The sequence below is a fragment of the Sabethes cyaneus genome, chromosome 3, assembly GCF_943734655.1.
Source record: "Sabethes cyaneus chromosome 3, idSabCyanKW18_F2, whole genome shotgun sequence".
Classification (NCBI taxonomy): domain Eukaryota; kingdom Metazoa; phylum Arthropoda; class Insecta; order Diptera; family Culicidae; genus Sabethes; species Sabethes cyaneus.
The window spans coordinates 108,777,048-108,804,445 of record NC_071355.1 but is presented as its reverse complement, the minus strand read 5'-3'; the positions used below and the strand labels follow the sequence as shown (position 1 = coordinate 108,804,445).

The following is a 27,398-nucleotide window of genomic DNA, read 5'->3' as shown; positions in this document are numbered from 1 at the left end:
AGATTGATTTGGTGTTCATAGTTCATTCAATTGGTTATAGTTGAGAAAGATAGACGTGAAGTTAAGCTCGGTCACGACACTAATGTGGTTCTTTTGAGACTTGTTGCATAAAAATCGATTGAAAATCAGTGGAGATAGAGCCAAATCAAATTTGGCATGTGGGGTTTCTGAAACCAGATTTTTTTTTTCTATGGTGCGAAAATTATTGAGATTTATTGAGAATTATTGAAATTTGAATTGTGATATGTTGTCCTTGCTCGCGTGTGCGAGGCATTTTCCATGGAGTTGCCATGGATGTGACCTGCTAGTGCTTGCCGTGGTGCAGGTCAACTTTTGGGCTTTCCGACAACCAGTACAAGTCCAACTTATTTACTAAGCCCGACAAATTACAAAGAGCTATGAGAACAAGGGCCACGGGCGTTAGACGACTTGCAAAAACGGAATCAACTGCTATTCATGATTGATTAACGTATGCGATTCCTGAAATAGTAAACAGGCAAATATAAACGAAGCTCCCATTATTGCGCGCGATCTGTCGGTGCGGCTTTAATGAAACAGTCGCTGATATGGGATTGTAAATAACCCAGAAATATTGCCACAAAACTTAAAACTGATTATGTATGGAAAATGCCGCTTTCTGACATTAACTTACAGAAATTGAACTAAGAAACGCTGAATCATCATCGACAAAAAATTAATTGCAAAACTGGAAAGTGAGATCGCGGGGAAAGTAGAACAAAGTTTATGTTAACGCACACACACACACACACACACACACACACACACACACACACACACACACACACACACACACACACACACACACACACACACACACACACACACACACACACACACACACACACACACACACACACACACACACACACACACACACACACACACACACACACACACACACACACACACACACACACACACACACACACACACACACACACACACACACACACACACACACACACACACACACGCACACACACACACACACAAGTCGGCGTGAGCGCCGAAGTATTTCAAACATGCAATCATTGGCGTAACTAGGGGGGGGCTTAGCCCCCCCTAGGAGACATTTAGCCCCCCCTAGAAAAATTAAGCTGAATTTTTAAATTTAAGAAAAAACTATAGTTAGATAACTTTACATAATAAACACTTGAGAGTAATTTTTATATGCATCACAACTTAAAGTTCCCATGCATCAATGTACATTTAATTTTAATATGTCAAGGAAATAAAATGGTCGAAAAAATGCCGGGGGCTATAGCCCCCCCCTAGAAATGAGCGCTAGTTCCGCCAATGCATGCAATGTGTACAACCCCCGGGCCTACAACCTCAACCTACAACCGTACAACCGTACCGTACCGTAACGTACAACCTCATTTTGTGTCGGTTTCAGGAAACAGTATATCTATACTGTTTCCTGAAACCGACACAAAATGAGGTGGCGCTTCAGGCGTCTTGCTTTTAATACGCAGCATTCACACGGCAGTGAAGTGATGCGATGGATGCGATCAAGCCAACAAAACATAATCACGTAGAAGTGAAGAATTTACATGAATCTCAATAACAATTCAAAAAATAATTTACTATCAACTAACAGAAAACGTTGCCTTAAGGCCCTTAAGGCCCAAATACAATGCATACGGATTTTACTACGTTGCGGATATTTGACAGAAAACCCATGGAAAAACTGTCAAATTGCCGCAACGTAGTAAAATCCGTATGCATTGTGTCTGGGCCTTTAAGGACAAGAAATATTGCGATTATTATTTATCTAAAATTTTTCTTTCGTAGGTTAAGTTGTGCGCCTAACAGTTGCGCGCAGCTTTGTCTTTGTTCTGGTTGCTCGCAGTCAAAGTATCTCTTTTACACTCACACGAAATCTCGTAAGAAACTGTCAACGCAAGAGTGATGAGAAAAGCAACAATATTTCTCTCTCGCTCATCAGCTGAATGCTATAGGGTAGCTTGCTTCGTGTTTGTCCGTTCAAACATGGACCAATTTTTTACAAACGCAATCAGCATTTAAATTTTATCATTTTCGGTTAACGTAAGACATTGTAACTGTGTTGTTTGTAAGTCTGTATGTAACTGAACAAAACAAATGTTATCTAAGCAAAGAATAAGAGCAAAACATAGAAAACTTACACGTGCTTACACTGTCAATAATACATGATTTACCTTTGCGCACAACTATATAAAGCTGAAAAACGAAATATTTTCTCGGGAAGCACAATAAATGATAATGCAGCGAAAATCACGTGTGGCGCTGCAGAAATATCGTGTGAATCGTTCTTTTAAACGCACACTATATAGTGATCCGATACGTATAAAAGTGATCCAGTGATCCAGCTATGTTGGCTTCACCCAGGGGCTTGCGATGGGTGCCATGTTTTTGTTGCCAACATCTCAGCACATCTCGACAAGGTTGGCAGCAAATCTACCTGTCAGACGGGCGCTATTTCTTGCATTTCTTGAAATAGCGCCCTTCGTTAAGTCGACTGTCAAACACCGTTCGTTAAGATAGGGATAGCACCCCGCTGGCTTCACCTATAGACTAAATCAAGGTGACGTCATCTGGCAGATACTGGCGCCCTTGTTTACAAACAGACCGCAGAGTCCAAAAAAGTTTCAGCCGTTTAAACGGCAAGTTTGTTATTTAAACCGAGTTTAAACAGCATTGGGACCAGAGATGCCAGAAGTGAAGACATGTCTTCATTTTGAAGACATTTTTGTTACAAAAAAGTGAAATGTCTTCACTTGAAGACATGTGAAGACATGTCTTCACCATGCAATTTAAATGGGCGGAAAGCCGAAAGCAGACAAATGAAGACATTTTTCTTTGACTCGTGAAGACTTTTCAAAAAATCACCTGGCATCTCTGATTGGGACTAAATTTAAAAGCCTTATGCCTGTAAAATGTTAAAATACACGCTACATTCCCTATAAACGGAAAAGAAAGTTTTCCAAAATGTAAACAAGGGCGCCACTATCTGTCAATTGACGGTATGATGATTTGGTCTATTTTGTTCGCAAACGTCAAAGTTGCCACCGGGATGATGCGTATGACTTGATGCAGTTTTATTTTTGACAGTTGCAAATCAGAAAACTGTCGAGCAGTTTACAACATAATTGAAACTTTGCGTTGGGAACGGCCTTAGCTGTTATTTTTGATACACTGGCTGATTCAAAAATGTCGCCAACAATGGATGTTTCCGCAAAATTTTGACAATTCCACACCCCTGGAATTTACACGCCCATCATTGTTTCACCGCGACGCGGTCGATCTCTTGACCATGCAGAACGACATTGACAGTGCAATATTAACAAGTACAAAAAGGGCTAACTACCTCGGACTCCGTTCATTGTATCGTATACAGGAATCCATCCAGACATTACAGAACCTTTTCCTATATTACTAGTTTGTGTAGGCTTGTCCGTAGAGAGTGAACTGAAAAGGATCAAAATAGCAAATAAGCTCTGTTTTTCTGTTTGCATGTTGATACACTTACTGTAAAAGAGGACTTAGATTAATATAAACTTTGCCAATCGCATCATTTGCTGAATATGTATCGTAATCCATTAGACGGATTTGTAGAGGCTCGTCCTGTAAATCTGAATCATCAACCTAAACGCCATTGAAATTCTTTTTTGACTGATCTGCTGTAAGAAGCAATTTATTTAAAATAACTTGCCTCGAATCTATACCAATCGGAATTCCAAACAGGATTTAGACTTTTCCTACATACATCCGTTTTGTGAGTAACAGATCCTAATTTTATTTCAACGAAAGCATCCGTTGTATCGCTTCCTCTGTCCATCACCGGCAAATTGCGACCTGCTAGAATTTTAACTTTCACTTTTCCGGGCATTTTGGTAAAACAAAAAATTATTTATATTTAGGTATTTATTTTACAATCAGTGCAATAGTGCAATGTATGGAACTCAAAATCACCCCATCGACATCTCATATCGACATCGAGCTGCAGTGAACGTCAGCGACAGCGACAGACAGCATGTCCTGTTCAATGTGATATATACAGGTGTGGCAAAATTGGTTAACCCTTTATAAGGCAGTGGCAACTATATTGCCACAGTATAATCAATATATATAGAATGCCAGTGTCGCTGCAGTGCGCGTGGTAAACATCACACATGTTCAGAATGTATTTACATTATATATGCAAATGTGTGTGTGCCTGAGATTCATCAAAAGGGGAATCTCATTGCCAAACTTTGACAACCAGTTTAAAATTTCAATTATGGCTGCCAAGTAATGTGATTGTAAACTTCGCTTGCTTCAAATTTCTGAAAAAATCGGTGCAAAAGGGAGCGGTTGTGGGATTCTATTCATCCGGACGAAAAGAAAAAAAAACGTTTAAAACCATTTCACTGGCATAAAAACACAGCGGAGAATGCACTGATGACAGCACCAACCAGCGCACAGATAAAGAACAGATAAATAACAATGAGCAACTTTGACAACGAAGCACAGAGAACAGACATCCAAGCGAAAGGTCCCTACTTGGATAAAACTTATGTCAAATTAGTTGGGAAACTATAGTGATGATGTCGCTGAAGGCGCAGAAAATTCTACACTAAACTCACAACAGCTAGCTTCTGGCGCTAGCATAACGCTTATTGTTCATATATACTAGCGCCAGAGGAGCCAAAGGTTGTCAGTGTGCAAATCAGAAGAATCATTTAGTTGGGAAACTATAGTGGTGGTGACGCTAGCATATTAGGAGATTTTAATTTGAAATTTTATCCAAGAATTTCCAAAAAAATTGTTCCTGAATGGATGTCTGTTCTCTGTGAACGAAGTTCCCGATTCACAGACTTGATACAGATTGTTAGCATCATGTTTACCACAATGAGTCCTATAAAAAACAGCGACACTGGCATTCTATATATATTGATTCTACTATTGCCACCAACAAAAATTTTTTATTTTGCTTCTATAATTATATTCACGCAGAAAAATGGTGATAGTTTGAAACAACAATCCCCTGTTGTTGAGTTCAACTTGTATCATATTTTTGAATCAAAAAAATATTGTTTAAACTGAATTCGTACTTCTTTTACTTCTACCACAGAGAACAGACATCCAAGCGAAAGGTCCCTACTTGGATAAAACTTATGTCAAATTAGTTGGGAAACTATAGTGATGATGTCGCTGAAGGCGCAGAAAATTTTACACTAAACTCACAACAGCTAGCTTCTGGCGCTAGCATAACGCTTATTGTTCATATATACTAGCGCCAGAGGAGCCAAAGGTTGTCAGTGTGCAAATCAGAAGAATCATTTAGTTGGGAAACTATAGTGGTGGTGACGCTAGCATATTAGGTGATTTTAATTTGAAATTTTATCCAAGAATTCCCAAAAAAATTGTTCCTGAATGGATGTCTGTTCTCTGTGGTAAAAGGTCGCAGTAACGCTTTATCATTCCTCGTAAGGTGAACACAAAATGTGCGAAAATCGACATTTGCAACTTCGACGAATATCGTTACTGTCGACATTTGAACGAGCTGAACAATTTCTGGCAACATATGAGGCAGACAGAGATCAGTTTGAGGTGGCACCGCGATTGGAAACTCTGGATAGTATTTGGCGTCAGCTAGATGAGCTGCAAGCGGCACTGGAGGCAGCCAAGGAAAGCAGTGAGAGTCTATTACACAATAACGAAATCCGTGCAAAAGTTGAAGGCAAATATTTTAGAATAAAGGGTGGTCTAATTTCTAAACTGCCACCTTCTATTTCGGATGCTGATACTTCCCAAATTGGTTCACCCGTGGTTTCCTCTAGTCCTAAGAATACGGCTCACAGTTTAAGCATAGAGAACAGACATCCAGCGAAAGGGCCCCACTTGGATAAAACTTATGTCAAATTAGTTGGGAAACTATAGTGATGATGTCGCTGAAGGCGCTTAAAATTCTACACTAAACTCACAACAGCTAGCTTCTGGCGCTAGCATAACGCTTATAGTCCATATATACTAGCGCCAGAGGAGCCAAAGGTTGTCAGTGTGCAAATCAAAAAAATCATTTAGTTGGGAAACTGTAGTGGTGGTGACGTTAGCATATTAGCTGATTTTAATTTGAAATTTTATCCAAGAATTCCTGAAAAATTTGTTCCTGAATGGATGTCTGTTCTCTGTGGTTTAAGTCTGGTTTATACTAAACGGTTATGTTATTGTCGGAGTGCCAACTTCTTTAGCAACTGTTCGTCGAAATATACGTGCGGGTTTTGCAAAAGACGTCAGCATTCCCTCCTCCATCCTGGGCTCAACGATAGTTATGATCAGCGCCCGGCTAGTACATCTACCAATGTGCATACAACGGTTGAGTGTTACACAGCACCGGTCCCCTCTGCGGTTCTCATTGAACGGAATCCGGAGCTGAAGAAGAAACATCAGGAATTCACGACAGAATATCTCTCCCTCGGACAGCGGTTTGTTCGAGAGGATGACAGGCAACCTTCAAAGGTGTGTTACCTCTCACATCATCCGGCTCTCAAAGCAATCAGTACGACAACGAAAGTTCGCGAGAATTTTGAATCTTCGGCCAAGACCTCAATAGGCTTATCTGTTAATGAAGCACTATTAGTAGGTCCTATGGTGCAGGACCACCTCTTGCCAATTATCTTTCGGTTTCGGACATCTCTAGAAGCACTGATTGGCGACATCGCAAAAATGCATCGCCAATATTTTCCTAATCTGGATGATACATCATATCAGTTAAATTTTGTAGTGAAGCAAGCAACGATACAACTTCTCACTTCACTTTTAGAACCAGTGGATACCATGTGTGTAGAGAGAAGACTAAGACCTTCAGACCATCCATTCTAATCCAAACTTCCAGCACTTGTACCAAGTAATCATCATCTATCATGCTGTATTGGCAAGTCCTACCACCTGTCATTTATTCACGGTGGCGGCCACGTTACCCTCACCGTCATGCTTGGAAAATATTGGCCAATGCACGGCAGAAGACTTGTTCGCAGCATCATTTGCAGCTATTATCGATATACCCGAGCCTACCCGTCGCTCAACTTAGTGAAGACTCCAACAACATTGTACCCGTATTCATCCGCACACTGGCCGATCGGAGCTTTGATGGATTCACATCCTGAAGGCGACTTGAACCGTGTACCACTAAGCCACAGAGAACAGACATCCAAGCTAGGCTTGGACCGTGTGTAAAAACTTGCAACGGTTTTTCGCAAGTGGCAATAAGCAGTATGGTGGCACTGCGATCACCTAAAATGTTCATTCGAAGACATGAGCGCAAAAGCAATTTGAAGCCTGCTCATACTAACACAAAATCCTATATAGCTGGGGGCCCTAGTGTATATTAAAAGAAATCGACACCCGCTCGCTTATACAGGAAACCCCATAAGTTACACATTCGCGACTACGAAGCTACACCCTACACGATCTCTTGTATACATATTCGCGAATACGAAGTTGCTGATATTTGTTTGGTTTTTGTAAGAAAAAAAGAGAAGGAAGTATTTTTGCTATTGTTTTCCCACAAGTTTTAACAATTCGGCATGGGTTTTCGTGTAAGTGCGAACAGGCTTGAAAATTTCATTCACTTTTGTAGTCACGAATTCGCGTTGAAAGCAGTAAAAGAGATTTCGTGGCTGCTCGCACTTACAGGAAACCTCGTAACGAACTGTCAACGTGTGAGTACGAAAAAATTAAAAATATACTTCCCTCTTTTTTTCTCACGCCTGAACAATATCAGCAAAACCGCGAATCATCGATGTTTAGCTTTTTAGCGAGAAAAAAACAGAAGGAAATATTTTACTTTTGACATCACGCACGCATTGCCAATCCACAATGAGATTTCGTGTGAGTGCGAAAAGAATTGAACATCCTTTTTTAGTTTCGCGGAAGAGCCTGCTCGCACCAGTGTTACCAGGTCGATTGCCCATTTTCCCGCTGCCCAGAGGTCGATTTCCCGCTGAAATCCCGCTGTTTAGAGTCAATTTCCCGCTAGAAATCCCGTTGAATCAATAGTCATATTATTCTTTCGTTTCTGGTACAGAATAAAGAAAATATTCATTTCAGTAAGGCTTGCATTTAAATTAAAATGATCTACTGAAATTGAGAAATTGCAATTGAACATTATGCAAATTTACTGCACTCATGTTGATGAAGTTTTTGGCTTCAGGAAACAGAAAAAGAAATATCTTGTTATCCCTCATATAATGACAGTTTACTACGAAATTTCGCAAGACTTATAAGATTAAAGAGTCTAAGAACACAGGCGAAAATTTCGAAAGAAGCTTTTAGCACAAATTCTTTTTCTGTGTCTAGCTATGATAAAAATCATGCAAAATTTCAGCAACGCTGGCAAATGGTTATGGTTTTTGGTGACAAAAGAAGATATGTTTCAATCTTCATAAGCACCCAGAAATCAAAAATATCTGTGAAGCGCATCGGCTCTTTGTTCTCGCTTATATTTTGTTTTAGCATCGATTTGTTTTGGTTTTGTTATCATACAAATATTGTGGTATATACCAAACTATGGGCCCTATTCTGTAAGTCACGCCGAGTGTAACATGTAAGTCACTCGCGACCCAATTTTGTTGACTAACTCGACTGAGTCTATCGCCAAAAAGCTAGTGACTAAACGGTTAGCAAATGACGCCTGAGCTAGCTTTGTTTTGGTCGTGCATTGAGCCGCTATATTGCCCGTTCTTCTTGCACTCGACACTCGACAGTGACTGAGTCGAGCCGAGTTGCTCGACGTGACTTGCAGAATACGGCTCTATGATGTATATAGATACATAAGTGTTGTTTTGTTTCCAATTCATGAATAAGCTGGATTTTACCATCGGCAACGAATTAGTATGTGGAAAAATTAGGAATACGAAAAACGGATTGGTTTGGTGGTCTTCTTATTCAGTAAATTCTAATGAGTATTTGTCAGAACTCATCCCATTCTAGGCAAAAACCACGGAGTTTTCTAATCCACAGAATATGCTGAACAATCTGCCAATGCATGAGCAGACATTAGAATCTCAATAAACGAAGTGTTTTGCTATCAACCTCTCTTTCAGCACTCTTTTTGCCTACCAAATATCGCTAAATCGAGATCCCGCTAAAATCCCGCTGAGTTGTTTAAGAAAACCGCTAGATTCCCGCTAGCCGCTGTTTGGTTATTAAGTTCCGCTGTCCGACTTGAAATCCCGCTAAATCTAGCGGGAAAACCGCTGATCTGGCAACGCTGGCTCGCACTTGCACGAAATCTTAAACGGGCAGATAAACAAAAGGAAAAAATATTTCCTTCCTTTTTTGTCATGAACAAACCTCAAAATATCAGCAACACTTTGCAGAGCTGCCAGATATTTTTTAAAAGAATTATTGTGCTTCCCGAGAAAATATTTCGTTTTCCAGTTTAATATAGTTGTGTGCAAAGGTAAATCATATATTATTGACAGTGTAAGCACGTGTAAGTTTTTTATGTTTATGCTCTTATTCTTTGCTTAGATAACATTTGTTTTGTCCTATTACGTACAGACTTACAAACAACACAGTTACAATGTCTTACGTTAACCGAAAATGATAAAATTTAAATGCTGATTGCGTTTGTGAAAAATTTGTCCATGTTTGAACGGGCAAACACGAAGCAAGCTACCCTAGCATTCAGCTGATGAGCAAGAGAGAAATATTGTTGTTTTTCTCATCACTCTTGCGTTGACAGTTTCTTACGAGATTTCGTAAGAGTGTAAAAGAGATACTTTGACTGCGAGCAACCAGAACAGAGCTGCGCGCAACTGTTAGGCGCACAACTAAACCGATGAAAGAAAAATTTTAGATAATAATCGCAATATTCTTTATCGAATTTTAACGCCGAATCACGGAAACAATGATTTTGTGCATTCTGTTTCATATATTTGGAATTATATTGATTTCTATTATAAACATATCTTTTAACCATGCCGTATTTATAATATATGTGTACAATATGTGATAAGCTGAAAAAAGCGGGATATCTGGCAGCTCTGCCCAACACCAGCTGCAGGTATCGCAAGCGGGCGCTTCAATCACTTAAGAGAATGCAAGTGGCAATAAGCAGTTAGATGTCGCTAGAGTCATTTTACACACGGTTTACGAAGGTTTTTGTTCTAGCTTGGATGTCTGTTATCTGTGATTACACGAACATTCATCAGGAATCCATGGCATTTACTAAAATATTATTTGATTACAGTATCTAGTTCGATTTTACACCGCATTTTTCCATCGTAAACGAATTCTTAATCTGGCTGGGTTAATTCTTTAAACTTGAAAATAAATAAATTAATAACTTTCACGAGGCGCATCAAATAATACAAAGCAAAATTATATTTTGCACGATAAATTTTGAATGGCATGGAGATTAGCTCATAATAGGCCCAAAAAACTAAAGTCGCATTAAGAATATTTATTAATGTAAATAATTTTCGTCTTGGAGCCCAGAGAGGAAATCCCGGTTCCCGCTAAACATAATTCGTGATGAAGTTGCTCATAATTGTTTGGTTTTTGTGCGAGGAAAAAAGAGAAGAAAGTATTTTTGTTTTTGTTTTCACGCAAGTTTTGACAACGCGGCATAGGATTTCGTGGGAGTGCGAACAGGCTTAAAATCTCTTTTAGTATCGTAGTCGCAAGTTTTGACAACGCGACATAGGATTTCGTGTGAGTGCGAACAGGCATAAAATCTCTTTTAGTATCGTAGTCGCGAATACCTGCTTGTATTTAGATAACGCGCATTGGTTTTTGTGCGAGAAAAAAAGAGAAGGAAGTATTTTTGTTTATATTTTCACGCAAGTTATGACAACGCGGCATAGGATTTCGTGGGAGTGCGAACAGGCTTAAAATCTCTTTTAGTATCGTAGTCGCGAATGGATAGATAACGCGCATTGATGTTCCATAAAACATCTGTGTAACAATTGGTTGCATATAGGCTCCACCTCTTGCGCTTTTTCAATCACATAACAGTTCGATAAAGGTAACTGATGCGAACTTTTACCATATTTGAATGTTTCAATTATAGTTGCGTAACCCTTCATGCAACAAATGGTGCTGCTTGGGTCGCCATCTGCATCGCAGTGTGGTTTGCGTACCGCAACGATGGGTGCTGCCCATTCTGCGAAGTCAATTGGTTCGAGCACTCCCATCAGTTGTAAACGTGTCAACTCCTTTTCAATAAACCGCTGTGAGTGAAAAGGTACCGGCCGGAGAAACAGTCGAATTTTTGTTTTCGTACAGAGACCCAAGCCATGCCGGAAAACTTCTGGAAACTTCCCTTTTAGACTCTCCCTACATTCGGTCGGAACTTTTACGGACGCTTGCTTGCAATAGGAATTCATCGGAATGTCATAAAGACCAAAGATGTCCATGAGATCACTACCAAGAACATTGAATCCTCTTACCGGCGTTACGTAGCATACTGACTGATTCGTCACACCTCTGAAGGTGACGTTGCACTGAAATTCCGACACTAATGGAAGTGGTTTACCTGAAGCTGCCACTACACGAAGAGTTGTCGGTCGCACAATGGGATCGCCTAGCTGCTGCAGCGACTCCTCCGAAACAATCGTATAATCCGCACCGCAATCAAGTTGTAGCTCGATCGGTTTATTGTTAATGAAGATTTCAAGGTACTTGCGCCTTCCGACGACACCGGCTTTGTTGACTGCGTAGATGCCCTTAGCTTGACTAGCACTACCTTGCCTTTTCTTCTTCTTCCTCGATTTATTTTTGCCACCTTGAATTGACGATGTGTATATACCAGTTTCCGTTGACTTCGAGAAGCAACCGCAGTAACCCTCCTTGTGACCAGTTTTACCACAGTTTCGGCAAGTGTGATGTGTAAATGTACAGTCGGCAACAAAATGCATCTGGCCGCACTGCCAGCATGGACGTCGTGGTTCTCTGGAATTATCCATCTTTTTCTGTACGTATTTAACAGGATCTCTTTGTTCGCTTCGATAAAATGCGTTGATTGTAGCCTTCGGATTCTCAATAACAGCAGTGTCGTGTTTGAGGTTATCCAAATGCTGACACTCCAGCAGCAACTTTTTCAATGTCATAGGGTCAGCCTGTGTTTCCCCCTCCATCTTCGCGAGCAGACGTGTCCGAATGTCTTTCTGCTTTTCAGACTGCAGTCCGGCCACAAAGATTAGACATTTGAATTGATCCGGTGTGATCGTATTTATACTGAAATCCTCACAAGCTTTGTTAACAGTGCTTGCATACGTGACAAAATCGTCTGAATTTTTCTTCGTCGTCAGCAAACATTGATAACGTCGAAAAAAAACTGATGTCTGGTATCCGAACATCTCTTTCAGCGTTTTTACCGTATCAGAAAACGGTATCTCGCGTGGACTCTTCGGTAGGATGTAGTTTACGTAACGGTCATGATCCACAGAATTCATCTTTTGCAATAAAAGCCGGACTCTATCGGCATCCTCCAGCTGCGCACCTCCCTTGGTAAACACCTCTTCGTGCCGGGCGAACCAATTGTCGAAAACCTGTCCGTGCTGCGGATTATATGTAAATTCCACGATGGTTTTTGCGAGTGATTCCATCAGGAACTCATTATCCTTAGGCTTCAAAAGCTGCTCAAGGAGAGCTTTCTGAGCTTGCTGCTGGGCTTTCATCATCTGGTTCATCTGCTGAAGAATGGCGGCTAAGCCGCTAGCTGAATCCGTCATTGTGTTACACAAAAAAAAACGATTTTACTGGAACCGACGCGAAACTACTTCGAACCGAATACTCGTCGCCAATTATGTTATGTCCCCGTAATCAAATGCTACTTGGTACAGAGACAAAACATGTAGTTTTATTTAAATTATTCGATTTTTATAACAAGTGAAAATATAAACGTGGTTTTTTGGTTGCTATCGTATAATATTGAATGACAACTCTGCTCACGGTATGTACACCCACAGATAACAGACATCCAAGCTAGAACAAAAAGCTTCGTAAACCGTGTGTAAAATGACTCTAGCGACATCTAACTGCTTATTGCCACTTGCATTCTCTAAAGTGATTGAAGTGATTGATACCTGCAGCTGGTGTTGGGCAGAGCTGCCAGATATCCCGCTTTTTTCAGCTTATCACATATTGTACACATATATTATAAATACGGCATGGTTAAAAGATATGTTTATAATAGAAATCAATATAATTCCAAATATATGAAACAGAATGCACAAAATCATTGTTTCCGTGATTCGGCGTTAAAATTCGATAAAGAATATTGCGATTATTATCTAAAATTTTTCTTTCATCGGTTTAGTTGTGCGCCTAACAGTTGCGCGCAGCTCTGTTCTGGTTGCTCGCAGTCAAAGTATCTCTTTTACACTCTTACGAAATCTCGTAAGAAACTGTCAACGCAAGAGTGATGAGAAAAACAACAATATTTCTCTCTTGCTCATCAGCTGAATGCTAGGGTAGCTTGCTTCGTGTTTGCCCGTTCAAACATGGACAAATTTTTCACAAACGCAATCAGCATTTAAATTTTATCATTTTCGGTTAACGTAAGACATTGTAACTGTGTTGTTTGTAAGTCTGTACGTAATAGGACAAAACAAATGTTATCTAAGCAAAGAATAAGAGCATAAACATAAAAAACTTACACGTGCTTACACTGTCAATAATATATGATTTACCTTTGCGCACAACTATATTAAACTGGAAAACGAAATATTTTCTCGGGAAGCACAATAATTCTTTTAAAAAATATCTGGCAGCTCTGCAAAGTGTTGCTGATATTTTGAGGTTTGTTCATGACAAAAAAGGAAGGAAATATTTTTTCCTTTTGTTTATCTGCCCGTTTAAGATTTCGTGCAAGTGCGAGCAGGCTCTTCCGCGAAACTAAAAAAGGATGTTCAATTCTTTTCGCACTCACACGAAATCTCATTGTGGATTGGCAATGCGTGCGTGATGTCAAAAGTAAAATATTTCCTTCTGTTTTTTTCTCGCTAAAAAGCTAAACATCGATGATTTGCGGTTTTGCTGATATTGTTCAGGCGTGAGAAAAAAAAGAGGGAAGTATATTTTTGATTTTTTCGTTACCCACACGTTGACAGTTCGTTACGAGGTTTCCTGTAAGTGCGAGCAGCCACGAAATCTCTTTTACTGCTTTCAACGCGAATTCGTGACTACAAAAGTGAATGAAATTTTCAAGCCTGTTCGCACTTACACGAAAACCCATGCCGAATTGTCAAAACTTGTGGGAAAACAATAGCGAAAATACTTCCTTCTCTTTTTTTCTTACAAAAACCAAACAAATATCAGCAACTTCGTAGTCTCGAATATGTATACAATAGAGTGACTATATACAGAGTGGCGACAATGTCAAAATTGGAATGATAATTATCTGTCAGTGTCATTCCAATCGAGCAGGCGACCTATCCAACGCGTATGCAGGAAAGAGAAAGAAAAACCTTGGAAAAGCCCGAAAACCCGCATTGCATACATTTGGGATGACTTGTCGCCACTCTGTATATAGTCACTCTAGTATACAAGAGATCGTGTAGGGTGTAGCTTCGTAGTCGCGAATGTGTAACTTATGGGGTTTCCTGTATAAGCGAGCGGGTGTCGATTTCTTTTAATATACACTAGGGCCCCCAGCTATATAGGATTTTGTGTTAGTATGAGCAGGCTTCAAATTGCTTTTGCGCTCATGTCTTCGAATGAACATTTTAGGTGATCGCAGTGCCACCATACTGCTTATTGCCAGTTGCGAAAAACCGTTGCAAGTTTTTACACACGGTCCAAGCCTAGCTTGGATGTCTGTTATCTGTGAGTGTATGAAGAAATCAAAGAGTTGCATATCTATGTATTGTCAATTGCAAGGAAAATTGTACCATTTAAAGTGCGATATCGCTCATAAAAGTGCTATTTTGCATTAAATCGTTTCGGTATCTTCGGCGCACTTATTATTGCGGTTATTTACATAAATTTTCATCCTGTTGCGGCGGTAACCCGCATCGTCAACCACCCCAAAGAGAACAAGGAAAGGTGGCCAAATATTTGTTGGTTTATATGTGCAATTGTTACTGATGCTTAGCAACTAAAAATACATAAAAAAAACGTCTTTAACCTTTTACATTCAAAAATATGTATTATATAAATTCATTGAATATCATAAGTATAAAAATATGTGTAAATAGTAACACAATTTAAGAAGTACGGAAAGGGGTTGCAAATATCTAAACAATAGAAATTAATCTATTTGTATGGCAGCTCTGGACAAAAGCACATCCTTCAATTAGAGTGACTATATACAGAGTGGCGACAATGTCAAAATTGGAATGATAATTATCTGTCAGTGTCATTCCAATCGAGCAGACGACCTATCCAACGCGTATGCAGGAAAGAGAAAGAAAAGCCTTGAAAAAACCGCATTGCATATACATTTGGGATGACTTGTCGCCACTCTGTATATAGTCACTCTACCTTCAATATTTGGCGAGGTCAGCATTGGGCGATAATGTATCGATATAACTGGTATCGATATTCGTGGACGAAATCTCGATTTTTTTTTTCGAAATAGTTAATTTCGGCATGCATATAACAGCTTTGTAAATGTTAACACGTTATACGGAGTGTTAAAAATAAATGTAAAATGCAGATCGTCACGTGATGCGAGCAATTTTGCTGATTATACTTTCAGCTGAGTATACGTATCGATATGTGAAAAATATCGATATTCAATTAACGAAAATTCGTCAGCTTCGCTCAATTAGAGTGACTATATACAGAGTGGCGACAATGTCAAAATTGGAATGATAATTATCTGTCAGTGTCATTCCAATCGAGCAGACGACCTATCCAACGCGTATGCAGGAAAGAGAAAGAAAAACCTTGGAAAAACCGCATTGCATACATTTGGGATGACTTGTCGCCACTCTGTATATAGTCACTCTACGCTCAATATAGAATTATTTTGACAGCTTGCTATGAACTTTCCGAGAATGAAAAGATTTCTTGCAATGCACAATATCCCGCATTTTGCACCTTACTGGACACCGCAGTCTAAAAGTGCGACTGGCACAAATAGTGCGACAATGCGAATGCTGTGAGTGAGAAAGAGTGACAACTGCTATGTTGCTGTTTTGTTTTGTCATATACATTGGCATTAGAGAAAATAATCTGGATTAATCCAGGTACAGCTGCAAAGCACAATACTTGGAATATAACGAAAAAGTGCGCCGAAGATACCGAAACGATTTAATGCAAAATAGCACTTTTATGAGCGATACCGCACTTTGGATGGTACAATTTTCCTTGCAATTGACAATACCACCCCATCGGCAGGCAACCATGTTTTCGCCGCCAACATCTCGTGTGTGCGAAAATGAGATAGCATGTTAGCACTGCGTTTCACTCAACTGCCAGCAGTCTGATTTGGGCCCGCTGTCAAATTTTGAGCCCAGGACCTGCAGTCGCTGATGTTCACTGCAGCTCGATATAGAGATGTCGATGGGCTGGACAATACTATTAATAATCAATAAAAAGATTAAACTCACAACAGCTAGCCTCTGGCGCTAGCATAACGCATATAGTATGTATATGCTAGCGCCAGAAGAGCATAAGGTTGTCAGTGTGCAAATCAAAAGAATCATTTAGTTGGGAAACTATAGTGGTGGTGTCGCTAGCATATTAGGTGATTTTAATTTGAAATTTTATCCAACACTGAGAAAAAAACCATGGTAATGCGAAACATGTATGCATGGTCATCTTAACTATATTGCAATATTGTAGCGCTTACCATGATTATTGTCAACTTGAGAAGTTTCGTGGTTAAAACTACTATGACAACAAGCAAATCGCTGACTATTTCCGTGGTTAAATTGACTTTTCTCTCATACTTCTAATGACAATATTTTTGCAGCTTGATATAACAATATTGAATTGTCAACAGGACCATAAAATTGGTAACTTACTAACTGTAAGAATATCATGGTAGTTTTAACATTTTTATGGGTTATCGTAACAGTATAAGCTTAGTGCTTTTCAACCGACTATGGAAACGCGTTTCTTGATGACAATTTTATGTTTATTTTGCCCTTTTTCTTTCTGTCATTTGAAACCGCACCGCCATTACGAAAAATTTGAGTAACGAGTGATGTGCTTAGTTGTGAGTTTTTTTGTTTTTATTAAAATTTTTTTGATATTATGAACAGTTTGTTAGTGCAAAACAAATAATAAAAAAAATCTAATCTTTAAGTGACAAATTGTATTAAATTATTTTCTGTGTACGTGAAAACAGGTTGAATTATTTTACTGTGTAGTGTACTAACAAAAACAAACTGCTAAACTGTTATGGTGTAATCGGTGTTATTTATAGCTTGTCTGTTTTATTTTTTTTAATTGCGGATGGTGCTGGACTTCCGCTCTAAACAGTTCAATCGGTGGTTTAGACGTGTCCGTGAAGTGTTTTTGGATAAAACGCGAAATGATGTCCAAATATTTCCATTTAACTTGACTGCGGCGAGGGAGCTGCGGGATAGACTGTTGGAAACGTATATTTGGAACTGTAATAAAGGCAATTTATATATCCTATCTGCATGCAGACCATCATCTATAGGTAGTATTCGATATTTTTTGATTGTATGAATTATTGGTATTATCTTTTCTTTAATATTCGTCAGGTATATTTGGATTACTACACATGAGACGCAAACTACTAGGAGCAAATTGTGATAAATAACTTTTTTAGGAAATGTACTGGCTAAGCTATGGCTTTACGATTGCCAATTGCAATCCTTGAGCGTAAAATATACCCTTGTGAATTAGTCAATGACCTGGTGAGTAACGGTTGAAAATTTAATAGTCATAATTTAATTGAAATGTTTTATACAGATCGAGTAATCCTTAAGCGACAAACATGCTCTTGAGTTAGGCCTTAGAGAGATCGCAATATGTGGAGGCGCGAGTGGAAAAGCACTATCGCAAGCGATTGAGCAGAGAATCATTACTGAACATAGATTGCAAATTGCATCAAAAGTTGCGAAACACAAGAATCTTGCAGACAGGTATGCATTTAATGTTTTTATTGTATTAGCTATTAATATGCTTTGATTTGAAATTCTCTTTTATAAAAATTACTCAATCTGAGCAATTACTTTAGATACATTAATTTCTCTTCCATGAGTAGGTGGTTTGTTGAGTCCTTCAGCAACCGCCAGTTTTAGTTTCATGTATAGCATGTAACCTAACCTAATAACCCAATAACCAACACTCTCTACTTTTAAAAGCCGCAATTACCGTCACCGAGAAAAATTGGAATAATGCGAACGATTGCCATGTCCCCATTATACTATATCTGCTCGATTTTTCGTACTTCTGAGCGATAACACTGATCTTGAATAACTGTCAAGAATTGCGTTATGAAACTCCCTCTTCTGTTGAGTACTCTTACCACTGCGTCCATTATTTTGAACTATTGTGCTATGCCCCGTTTATTTCTTTTACTGTACGCTTCAAGCTTACCTATCACTTGTTAAGTAAGTAATAGGCTCGTAGCTGGAGCGAGACAGGTACCAATCAGGGATGACTTGGTTTTTGAACGTTGTTACCTTGATCGGCGACGCAAAGCAGATCTCCCTTGGCTCTGGTAGACCATTTTTGGGATACTGCACTCTACATCCTATTAGTGCTCCACAATTGCAGAGCAAGTGTTCCGAGGTATCACGCTCGGCATTACACAAGCGACAAATGTTATCTTGTACGAAACCGAGATTCCGAAGATGGTATTTACTCGCACAATGTCCTGTCACAAGACCGGTAAGCGTGCTGAGATTTCTTGATGTCAACTTTTGAGTAACCCTAATACACGGCGTTATAATTTTTTTGATTGTTTGAGGGATTGTACGGCCATCCAATTGGCCATGCATGTTCGGCTCTCCCGTTGTGTCAGCTCACTTTTCAGCACACAGTCAGAGATGCAGCGAAATGGATTTGGAACCGTGAATGGAGGGTTAGATCCACATCTGGCTGGTTCGTCTGCAAGTTCATTCCACTCTATAGCGCAATGACCAGGAACCTAGTACAATTTTACCGAGTTCACTTGGCTTAGTTGCCGTAAGAAGCAATTGCAATCCCAGACAATTTTTGAGGAGCACTTAAAAACTTTAAAGGCTTTTAGTGCCGCTCCCATACCAATGAAACACAAATTTCCTCGTAACTCGTGAACTAATCAAGCAAGTGGAACAAAATATGACATATGGGTGTTTTTGGAGACAAGAATGTTTTCTATGATGAATTGAAACCTTTCCCCGCTTCAGGAGAGGGGGCTCCTATACAAATGAAATACAAATTTCCTTATAACTCGAGAACTAGTTAATCAAATGGAACCATATTTGGCATGTGGGTGTTTTTGGAGGCATGAATTTTTTCTATGATGAAATTGGACCCCTCTCGGTTTTTAGGAGGGGGGGGGCTCCCATGCACATGCAATACAAATTTCCTTATAATTCGAGAAGTAATCAAGCAAATGGAACCAAATTTGGCATGTGGGGGGGTTTTGGAGCCAGCATTCTTTTAATGATGGTTTGAGACCCCTCACCCCTGTGGTAGGGGGATAAGGACTCTCATACAAATAAAACAGAAATTTTTGCGTAACTCAAAAACTAATCGAATTCGAGCAATTTTAGATTCTTTCATAAAACATTAATCTTGTTATTGATTAACCACCAAAAACTATCAATAGTAACATTAGATAATTCAGCGTGCGACGGCCACACGCCGCGAGTGTTGCCGGCGACCTGCAGTCGGAAGCGCCGGCCACTGTGAGGGGCAGCCCCCCGTAGAGATTACCTCTATCTAGGTTTATTTATTTTCCTAGATCTACTGACCTCTATTACTTTCCTTCAGTTGGGTCACCCCTGCGAAATGGTACTTTCTACGAAAAGATTTTCCGTGAAATGGTACATCCCGCGTAAGGTTTTTCGCGAAATAGTATTTTGCGAAACTCTATATTCCGCGTTATAGTCAACCGAGAATTGGTGTTCCGCAAAATGGTATTCGGCTAAATGGTTTGCAATGATGGCGAATATCTAAATGCTATCCGCTTTATTTTATCAGGCTAAGCAATGGGGGAAGTTTGTCGGGTCAGCTAGTTTGTTATATACTACAAAGTTTTAAATAAACATGTATTTTGTTCTACCAGCTCAATAGGGGCAAGATGGGTTAGACTGAAAAAGACTTGTGTGGCACTCTATGTTTGTCCATATATCTATATTTTTGAGTTTATTTATTGTTGTTATTAAATAAGTTTTTAGCTGGCCCGGCATATATTTTATCCACAAAACAGTTAATGCGGCAAAAGGGTAGTTTTCCGACATTTCACTTTTTGTCTGATATAACTTTTATTTTGTTTCGTTTTATTTATTTTGGTTATTTTTGGATTTATATTATTAGTGATTTATCTAAATAAATGATAAGCTGCTTAAAATTGAATTCGTAGAAAAACGCATCGGGTACTTTCCTTAGGTGACCCGTCTTGCTCCACCTGACCCTGTATTCTATTATAGCTGTTATCGCTGCCTGGACGACTGTGGGCCAGTCTCCCATAGCTACAGATATTCTTGTTCTGGGACCGTACACTCCAGCACCCATTTTGACTTCCATTTTTGACCTGTCGGTATAGAACTTGATTGAACCACTGTGGAGGCTAGGCCCCTCCCCAACTCATACCGAACGTGAGGGTTCGTTTAATGTGTATGGGATGTCATAGTTGGTTCTAGCTTCCATCCAATCACTATTCATTTCCGCAGCTGGACCGACAAACAGGTAGAAGATTCAGGATACTCAAGTGACCGGTTTTATCTCCGTCGAGTATTGTCTACAATCGTTTAAGTGTTAGGACACTTTTCTTAGCCTCTAACTGAACATGTTGGTTCAGGGGTAGTAAGTGGAGGATAGCTTCTAGAACCTTTGAAAGTGTGCTTTTCATTGCTCCAGTTACGGCCATACATGATAATCGTTGAAGTTTGTTCAAATTTTCAATAGCTGTGGCTTTTATTAGTTTTTGGCCACCATACTTACGAGGCATAAACTATCTTAGGTCTCACAACGGCGGTATAGACCCACATCACCATTTTTGGTTTGAGGACCCATTTTTTTCCTACCAGTCTAGAACATACCCATAAGGCAGTCTGCCTTGCTAATTATTAAATCTAAGTGTGCGTGCCAAGATAGTTTAGCGTATAGGATTACTCCTGAGACGAGACTCTACATTTAATTTCTTCCTTAAGGTGTAGAGATTGTAATTTCAGTTTCTTCTTCCTAGTGAAACAACACAAACAATTGTTGTTATAGAGGGATTGATGCCCAGGCCTTCTTTACTACACCAAGGCCCGATCCGATATCACGTCGTCGAATTTTCAAAGAACCATGATGACCAAATCATCAGCAAAACCCACAAATTCGAAACCTTTTGCCTCTTAGCTTCTCACAAGATCAGGTCCAAGACTTCCTGCCTCATAGCATTCATGAATGTAGGTTCATTGTTTTTATTAGCAATGTCGATATTGTTTAACGAGAGAAATTCTAAAAGGCACTCATCTCGATTGCTGATGTCGGTGCCAGCGAGGTGGTGTGGCTGTCAAATCACATACAGTACCACCCCGCTAATCCGACAAATTCATGGCCGGATTAACGAATTTTGACTCGATAATCCGGCAATCAAACTAACGTCAGCGGGGTTTTGAGATGTCGTATTGTTTACATCCAGACATAAACAATTCCGGAAATTTCCGAAAAAAATGTTGCAAATACGCAATACGCAAATTTGTGTTGTACTAAGAAATGCTCAATTTATTGTATAAAATACTTTTAAATTCTTGTTTAGCTCAGAAATGAGCGCAAGAACGTCAATCTTTTGAGAAGAGTGATGAAAAATGGAGCTCCTGGCAAAATTGAACGCAGTTATAAGGAGCACCATTTACCCTTTCCATTTAGTTGGAATGAGTAACATCTTGACTCAAATAAAGACACCCAATGAAAGCAGTGTTCGGTTGAATGAAGCTAAGTACAATGCTTTTTAATTCAGAATTTTCCGGATTAGCGAGATCCGGACTATCGAGTCGTCGGATTATTGGGTGTCGGATTAGCGGGGGGATACTGTACATTGTCCATGTCCCATTCATTGGTTTTAATACCTTTGGTGCTGGGACCTACTTAAAGGTTGATTCGTTTTAAAACAACTGAAATTAATTAGAAAGCAGTTAAACGTAACCTTTTAGTTATAATTTAACTATTATTAGCTGTTATTTTCGATACGCTGGCTGGTTCCAAATTGTCGCCATTCATGGATGTTTAGTCCGCAAAATTTTGACAATTTCACACCCCTGGTCGGTGCTTCCCCACAAAATGCGATAGCGTTGGCATCGCAGCCGATAATACAGTCTTTGTTGACTTCTATGCAGAATTTGACGAACGCCGCAACCTCTTGAGTTGCAACCTTAGGAACGTCTCCAGGAAAATGGGGCGATGCTACGATAATATCGGATTTCCCTTGGCGATTGATACCTCAACTCTGATCGCCACTATGTCTCGTTTGATGAACTCTGTAATGGGCAAACAATTAATGTTTGCGTTGGCCAAGACAGCAGCTCTCGGAGGATCATATTTGTCATCATAGAAGAACTTACATGTTCTTGTTTGAATACCTTGTATTCTTCCTTTGTAGACCCAGGGCTCTTGAATCAGGGGTGGTATTGCGATTTTCGTTTCGAGTGATTTTAGTTCGTTTCGCCCATTCATTTAACGTGGTCGAAACGAACCAAAATCATATGGGTATGGTATGGGTATTATATTTAATATACATACTGGGAAGTACAAACTTTACAACTGGGCGGCTCAGACGTATTTTCATTAGCAGCACTAGCTAGTACAATAAGAACCTTCCCTGGCCCTAAAAACCGCATACAAATTTTCACTCCGATCGGTTTAGTAGTTTCCTAGTCTATAAGGCACATGCAGAACAGACAAAATTCATTTTTCTGTATACCCAACAAACATTTTTGTTTAATAGTATACCTTATTAAAACCATTGTATAGCTAATACCGAGTAGCAAACGCCTGATAAGTTGTTATATAACAAAAATATTTGTTGGGTACAATATTTTCTTTTTCTTTATATTTTCCGCAACATATTTTTAAGAAAATTTGCATCTGTTACTTGCTTCCGAAATATCGAACATAACCGGATTGCAGCTCTTTACAAAAACTAGGAATGAGCCAACACCATCCAGCAATCACAACATTTAGCCTCTATTGTGCGAACGGTATTGTTGCCGGGTCCAAGATCCACGTCATAGATCTTCTTGATTCGTCGTAAATACAATACAATGATCACGGTTTGCTCACCAACAGATGTTTTATATCGGAATCCACAGGCCAGTGAAACTTTTTATTTTATTAGGCCAGTGAAAAAAAAAGAATCAATCCAAAGTTTTAATCGCCGTCATCATAACTCCATACCGTACGGACTACAAGAAGCACCATTTGTGCTTTAGGTAAAGAAATAGAAAAATCATCTTTTATTATCTTCAAATACACCATAATAACTCTTTTTAGGACCAGCAATGAACTCGATTAGGACTGTTTCAAACGGTTGAGGCTAATATGTTGTTTTCCAGGTACAGTGTTTTACTGGATATTTCAGCAAAAAAAACAGAAGTAAATACGTTTCGACAGAGGAAAGCGGCAATATAGTAGACCGACAGGAATCAAAAGTTGGTACATATTTTTCCTGACCGGTAGAGTGGCAAGCGTAGCATCCAGATGATCAGACAAACCAGTTCGAACATCCTGCCACACGTACAAACAAAAAGCAGGTTCTGGAACTGCCAACGATGGCTGATTCGTGTCGGGAATTGAGGATTACACTTTCGGTACCTTCAGTCGAATAATTCAAAATGACATCCTATGTAACACCAGCTAGACCAGTGATGGCCAAACTGCGGCTCTTGAATTTGGCCTTTGCGGCCCGCGAACTGGTTTGATAGATGGCGGACGGACACTATAGGTTGAATTTATTAATGTCAGAAGTCATTTAGGGCCGCGGATCTATTGGGGAGATCTGATTTAGCCCGCAATATGCTTGTACCGTGGCCACCACTGAGCTAGACCATCGTCAAACTATTTCCGTCAGCAGACACTGGAGCACAATAGACTTCTAAAACCGATCAGAGTCACAATTAGCAACTCCGAGACTGAAATATTTCAATCGTAAAATCTACTTCTACCAGCAGTTATGACGTCCTACTTGATCGGAAGATTTCGGCCGGCCTTTAAACTACCCCGAAACTACGGCATATCCAACGAACGAACGAAGTGAGTATTTAATTTTTGTCGTATTTCAATGTTTATTCAATTTTGTTCATTTCAGTCGTCTGTTATTCAAGTTGCTGACACACTACGAACGGACATAACGAAAACATCGCTCACAGTCGATGGTATTTATTATGTGGTTAATCCAGGATTTGTTGAGCAAAAAGTCTTCATCTCAAAAACTAGAATGGAACGTAAAACGCTTCCGATGCTGGTTCCAAAAATTTAGCGTACCGATTTGACCACAATGATATTTCAGTTGGGAATTAACGATTTCCTGCAGTTTGATTTTATGGATGCTCCGCTAGTTGAATTACTGTTGCCTGCTTCAGACCTATTGCACTCTTTATCTGCATTAGACAACGAAAGACAGCCGGCATGATTAGATTGCCGTATGACAGACTTTCCCTTAGAACCGAACATATATAAAATGCTAATTATGTCGGTTGTACCAACCTGTTCTGATGAAATTGATCAGAAACCAATTGTTAAATCACTTGACGGAGATCACCTTTGCTTGCCGTTTATAACAGTTGAAATAACAATATTTTCAATGCATGGTGCACGATGGAGAATCTTATCCTGTAGTTAATTGGCATCATGGATAGGCTTAAGTTAGACGTGTTGTCTGCAGTCAAGAATACGGCATATGTCCAGAAAACTATTTCCAGGATTATCGATTTTCCCATCCGTACAGGATTCTGCTGCATAATGCCCCCGGGAGATGTTTCCAATTTATTCGAAGTCCCAATAACCGATGATCGTCATTGGATGTGCCATCATGATAAGGATTTTTAGAGTAGTAGCTACACGGGCTCGACAACTTTGAGGTAAATATTGGTATGTGTTAGTTTAGCACACGTCTAAAACCGCTTCTCATCCCAAATAGGATAACGTGAAGTTTATGCCACATTCGATTAATGTTCAGGCAGTTCAAACTAATAGGTAGCCAGTGGTTTCACTTCAGTATATTCCAGCTAAATATGCCAGATCTGACCGGCTCTGCTGCAGGCTGAACATCGCAAATTGTGGTTTTAGCCGCGGATGAATCTATACTCGGAATGCAGGTAACCACAGTCAGCAAACCTACACTGCAGAGCCACACCAAAAACGTACGTAAAATTCCTGTTAAAATTATAGTAATCTACGATATATATGTATAGACATAACCGATTGTTTGTTATTTGGATTGTGAAATAATGAGAAATCCGTCTAATTTATTTATATATTACCGTTCACATTATGCTTACTTCGAAAGAATCATATGAATCTTTTGCAATAATTGAATGTGGTGCATCTGCAAGTATACTTGAAAGTTTCTCTGCAAGTATACCTGCAGGTGCACCACATTCATTTATTGCAAAAGATTCGTTTGATTCATTCGGAGTAAGTATAACGTGAATGATCATAAAAACTATAAAATTTATAGTTGAGATGACTACGTTCATGGTTATTTCAACAATAGTTAATAACGTCATTTTTACCACGAAATTGTCACGACAACCAACTCGTCCCGTTCATTGCGTGTTTAAGATGACTATTTTCTTGTCAGCAATATCATACAAAACCTGGTCATGATAACAAAACCATTGTCATGATGACAATTGTATAGTTTTAAATTATAGTTGTCCCAACCATACATGGTCATTTTTACCATAAAATTGTCACTGCAACCAGCTAGTTCCGTTTATTTTTTTGTCCAAGATGACTATTTTCTTGTCAGTAAAACTATACAAAAAGTGGTTAAGATAACTAAAGCATTGTAATGATGACAATTTTATGGTATACAGATTATAGTTATGCCTACTATGCGTGGTCAACCGTACCATGCGTCCATTGTTCAAGCTTATAGTCGAAATAACCATGAAAATGTTGTCTAGACCAGTTTTCCCAGTCGGTTGAAAACCACCATACTTTTCTGGTCAAGCTTACCCCTAAAATGGTAGAATTTACCATGAAATTTTTCTGTGTGAAGAATTCGCGAAAAATTTGTTCGTGAATGGATGTCTGTTCTCTGTGACTAACTATAAGGTTTTGCACGGGCGAGCATAACCTCGCTTTTTTGACGTCTATCAGTGGTTTGTTTACATCGACTTAGAATGCGGGTTAAAATTATTAAAGTGAATATTGTTGAGGGCGTCTGCGGCAGGTCAGAAAAGCACAAAAACTGCCATTCCGAGTAGTTTAGAGGGTGACACTGCTGGACAATACGCTTTTAAAACGTTTAACTTTAGTTTATGCATATTGTGTTTGCCTAACAAATAGTAAACAAACCACGAGTGGATGTCAAATGGATGAATTGCGTTCATTCGTGACGTCACCTTGCAAAACCTTATAATCTCGAATTTGTTTATTCAATCCGGGTTGAAACTGGATGAATTTTATCTGTCAGGTAGGAGCAAATGAACACAAAAAGTTCATCCAGTTCCAATCCAGCGGTGACATTGCGATTCTCGTTTCGAGTGATTTTGGTTCGAGATGCCTATTTGTTTAACGTGGTCGAAACGAACCAAAATCACTCGAAACGAGATGCACAATAAGGTTTTGCACGGGCGAGCATAACCTCACTTCTTTGACGTCTATCAGTGGTTTGTTTACATGGACTTGGAACATGGGTTAACAAGTTGAAACTGAATATTGCTTAAGGCCTTAACGGCAAGTCAGAAAAGCACAAAAACTGCCATTCCGAGTAGTTTGAAGGGCGACACTGCTGGATAATACACTTTTAAAACGTTTATTCCAATTTTATGCATATCGCGTTCACCTAACAAATAGTAAACAAACCACGAGTGGATGTCAAATGGGTGAATTGCGTTCATTCCGGTTCATTCGTGACGTCACCTTGCAAAACCTTATGTCACCACAGGTTGAATAAACAAATTCGACGTAAAGTTGTGTTAGTGAGTTTGTGTTTGACAGAAGAAATATACTTTACCTTGCTTTTAAGGTACCTTGACTTCATACTCCTGTTTTTGTTTTCCTCTGTATATTCACATTCTTTTGCATTTGACCATTTAGTTTTTCGCCATCCTCCG

General features: G+C 39.4%; 2 protein-coding genes across 4 annotated transcripts in view; both read right to left on the bottom strand.

Moving 5' to 3' along the window:
- The window catches only part of LOC128744567 (C2 domain-containing protein 5), a 255,968-nt gene extending 251,988 nt beyond the window's left edge, over positions 1-3,980 (bottom strand). The window contains exons 1-3 of one of the 3 annotated variants that reach the window (XM_053841668.1): positions 3,716-3,980; positions 3,533-3,648; positions 3,371-3,471 (exon numbers count right to left, since the gene is read on the bottom strand). In XM_053841668.1, coding sequence (XP_053697643.1) covers positions 3,371-3,471; positions 3,533-3,648; positions 3,716-3,892 — 394 coding nt within the window. In that variant the 5' untranslated portion in view covers positions 3,893-3,980. Of the gene's footprint in view, positions 1-3,370; positions 3,472-3,532; positions 3,684-3,715 lie in introns of all 3 variants that reach the window. The other 2 variants (XM_053841669.1, XM_053841670.1) reach the window with 2 other exon arrangements.
- Positions 3,981-11,211: 7,231 nt separating this feature from the next.
- LOC128739992 (uncharacterized protein K02A2.6-like) lies at positions 11,212-12,725 on the bottom strand. The gene is made up of 2 exons (XM_053835502.1): positions 11,276-12,725; positions 11,212-11,222 (listed from the first exon to the last, which is right to left on the bottom strand). The coding sequence occupies exons 1-2, from the start codon at positions 12,723-12,725 to the stop codon at positions 11,212-11,214; spliced, it is 1,461 nt and encodes a 486-aa protein (XP_053691477.1).
- Between the last annotated feature and the right edge of the window lie 14,673 nt (positions 12,726-27,398).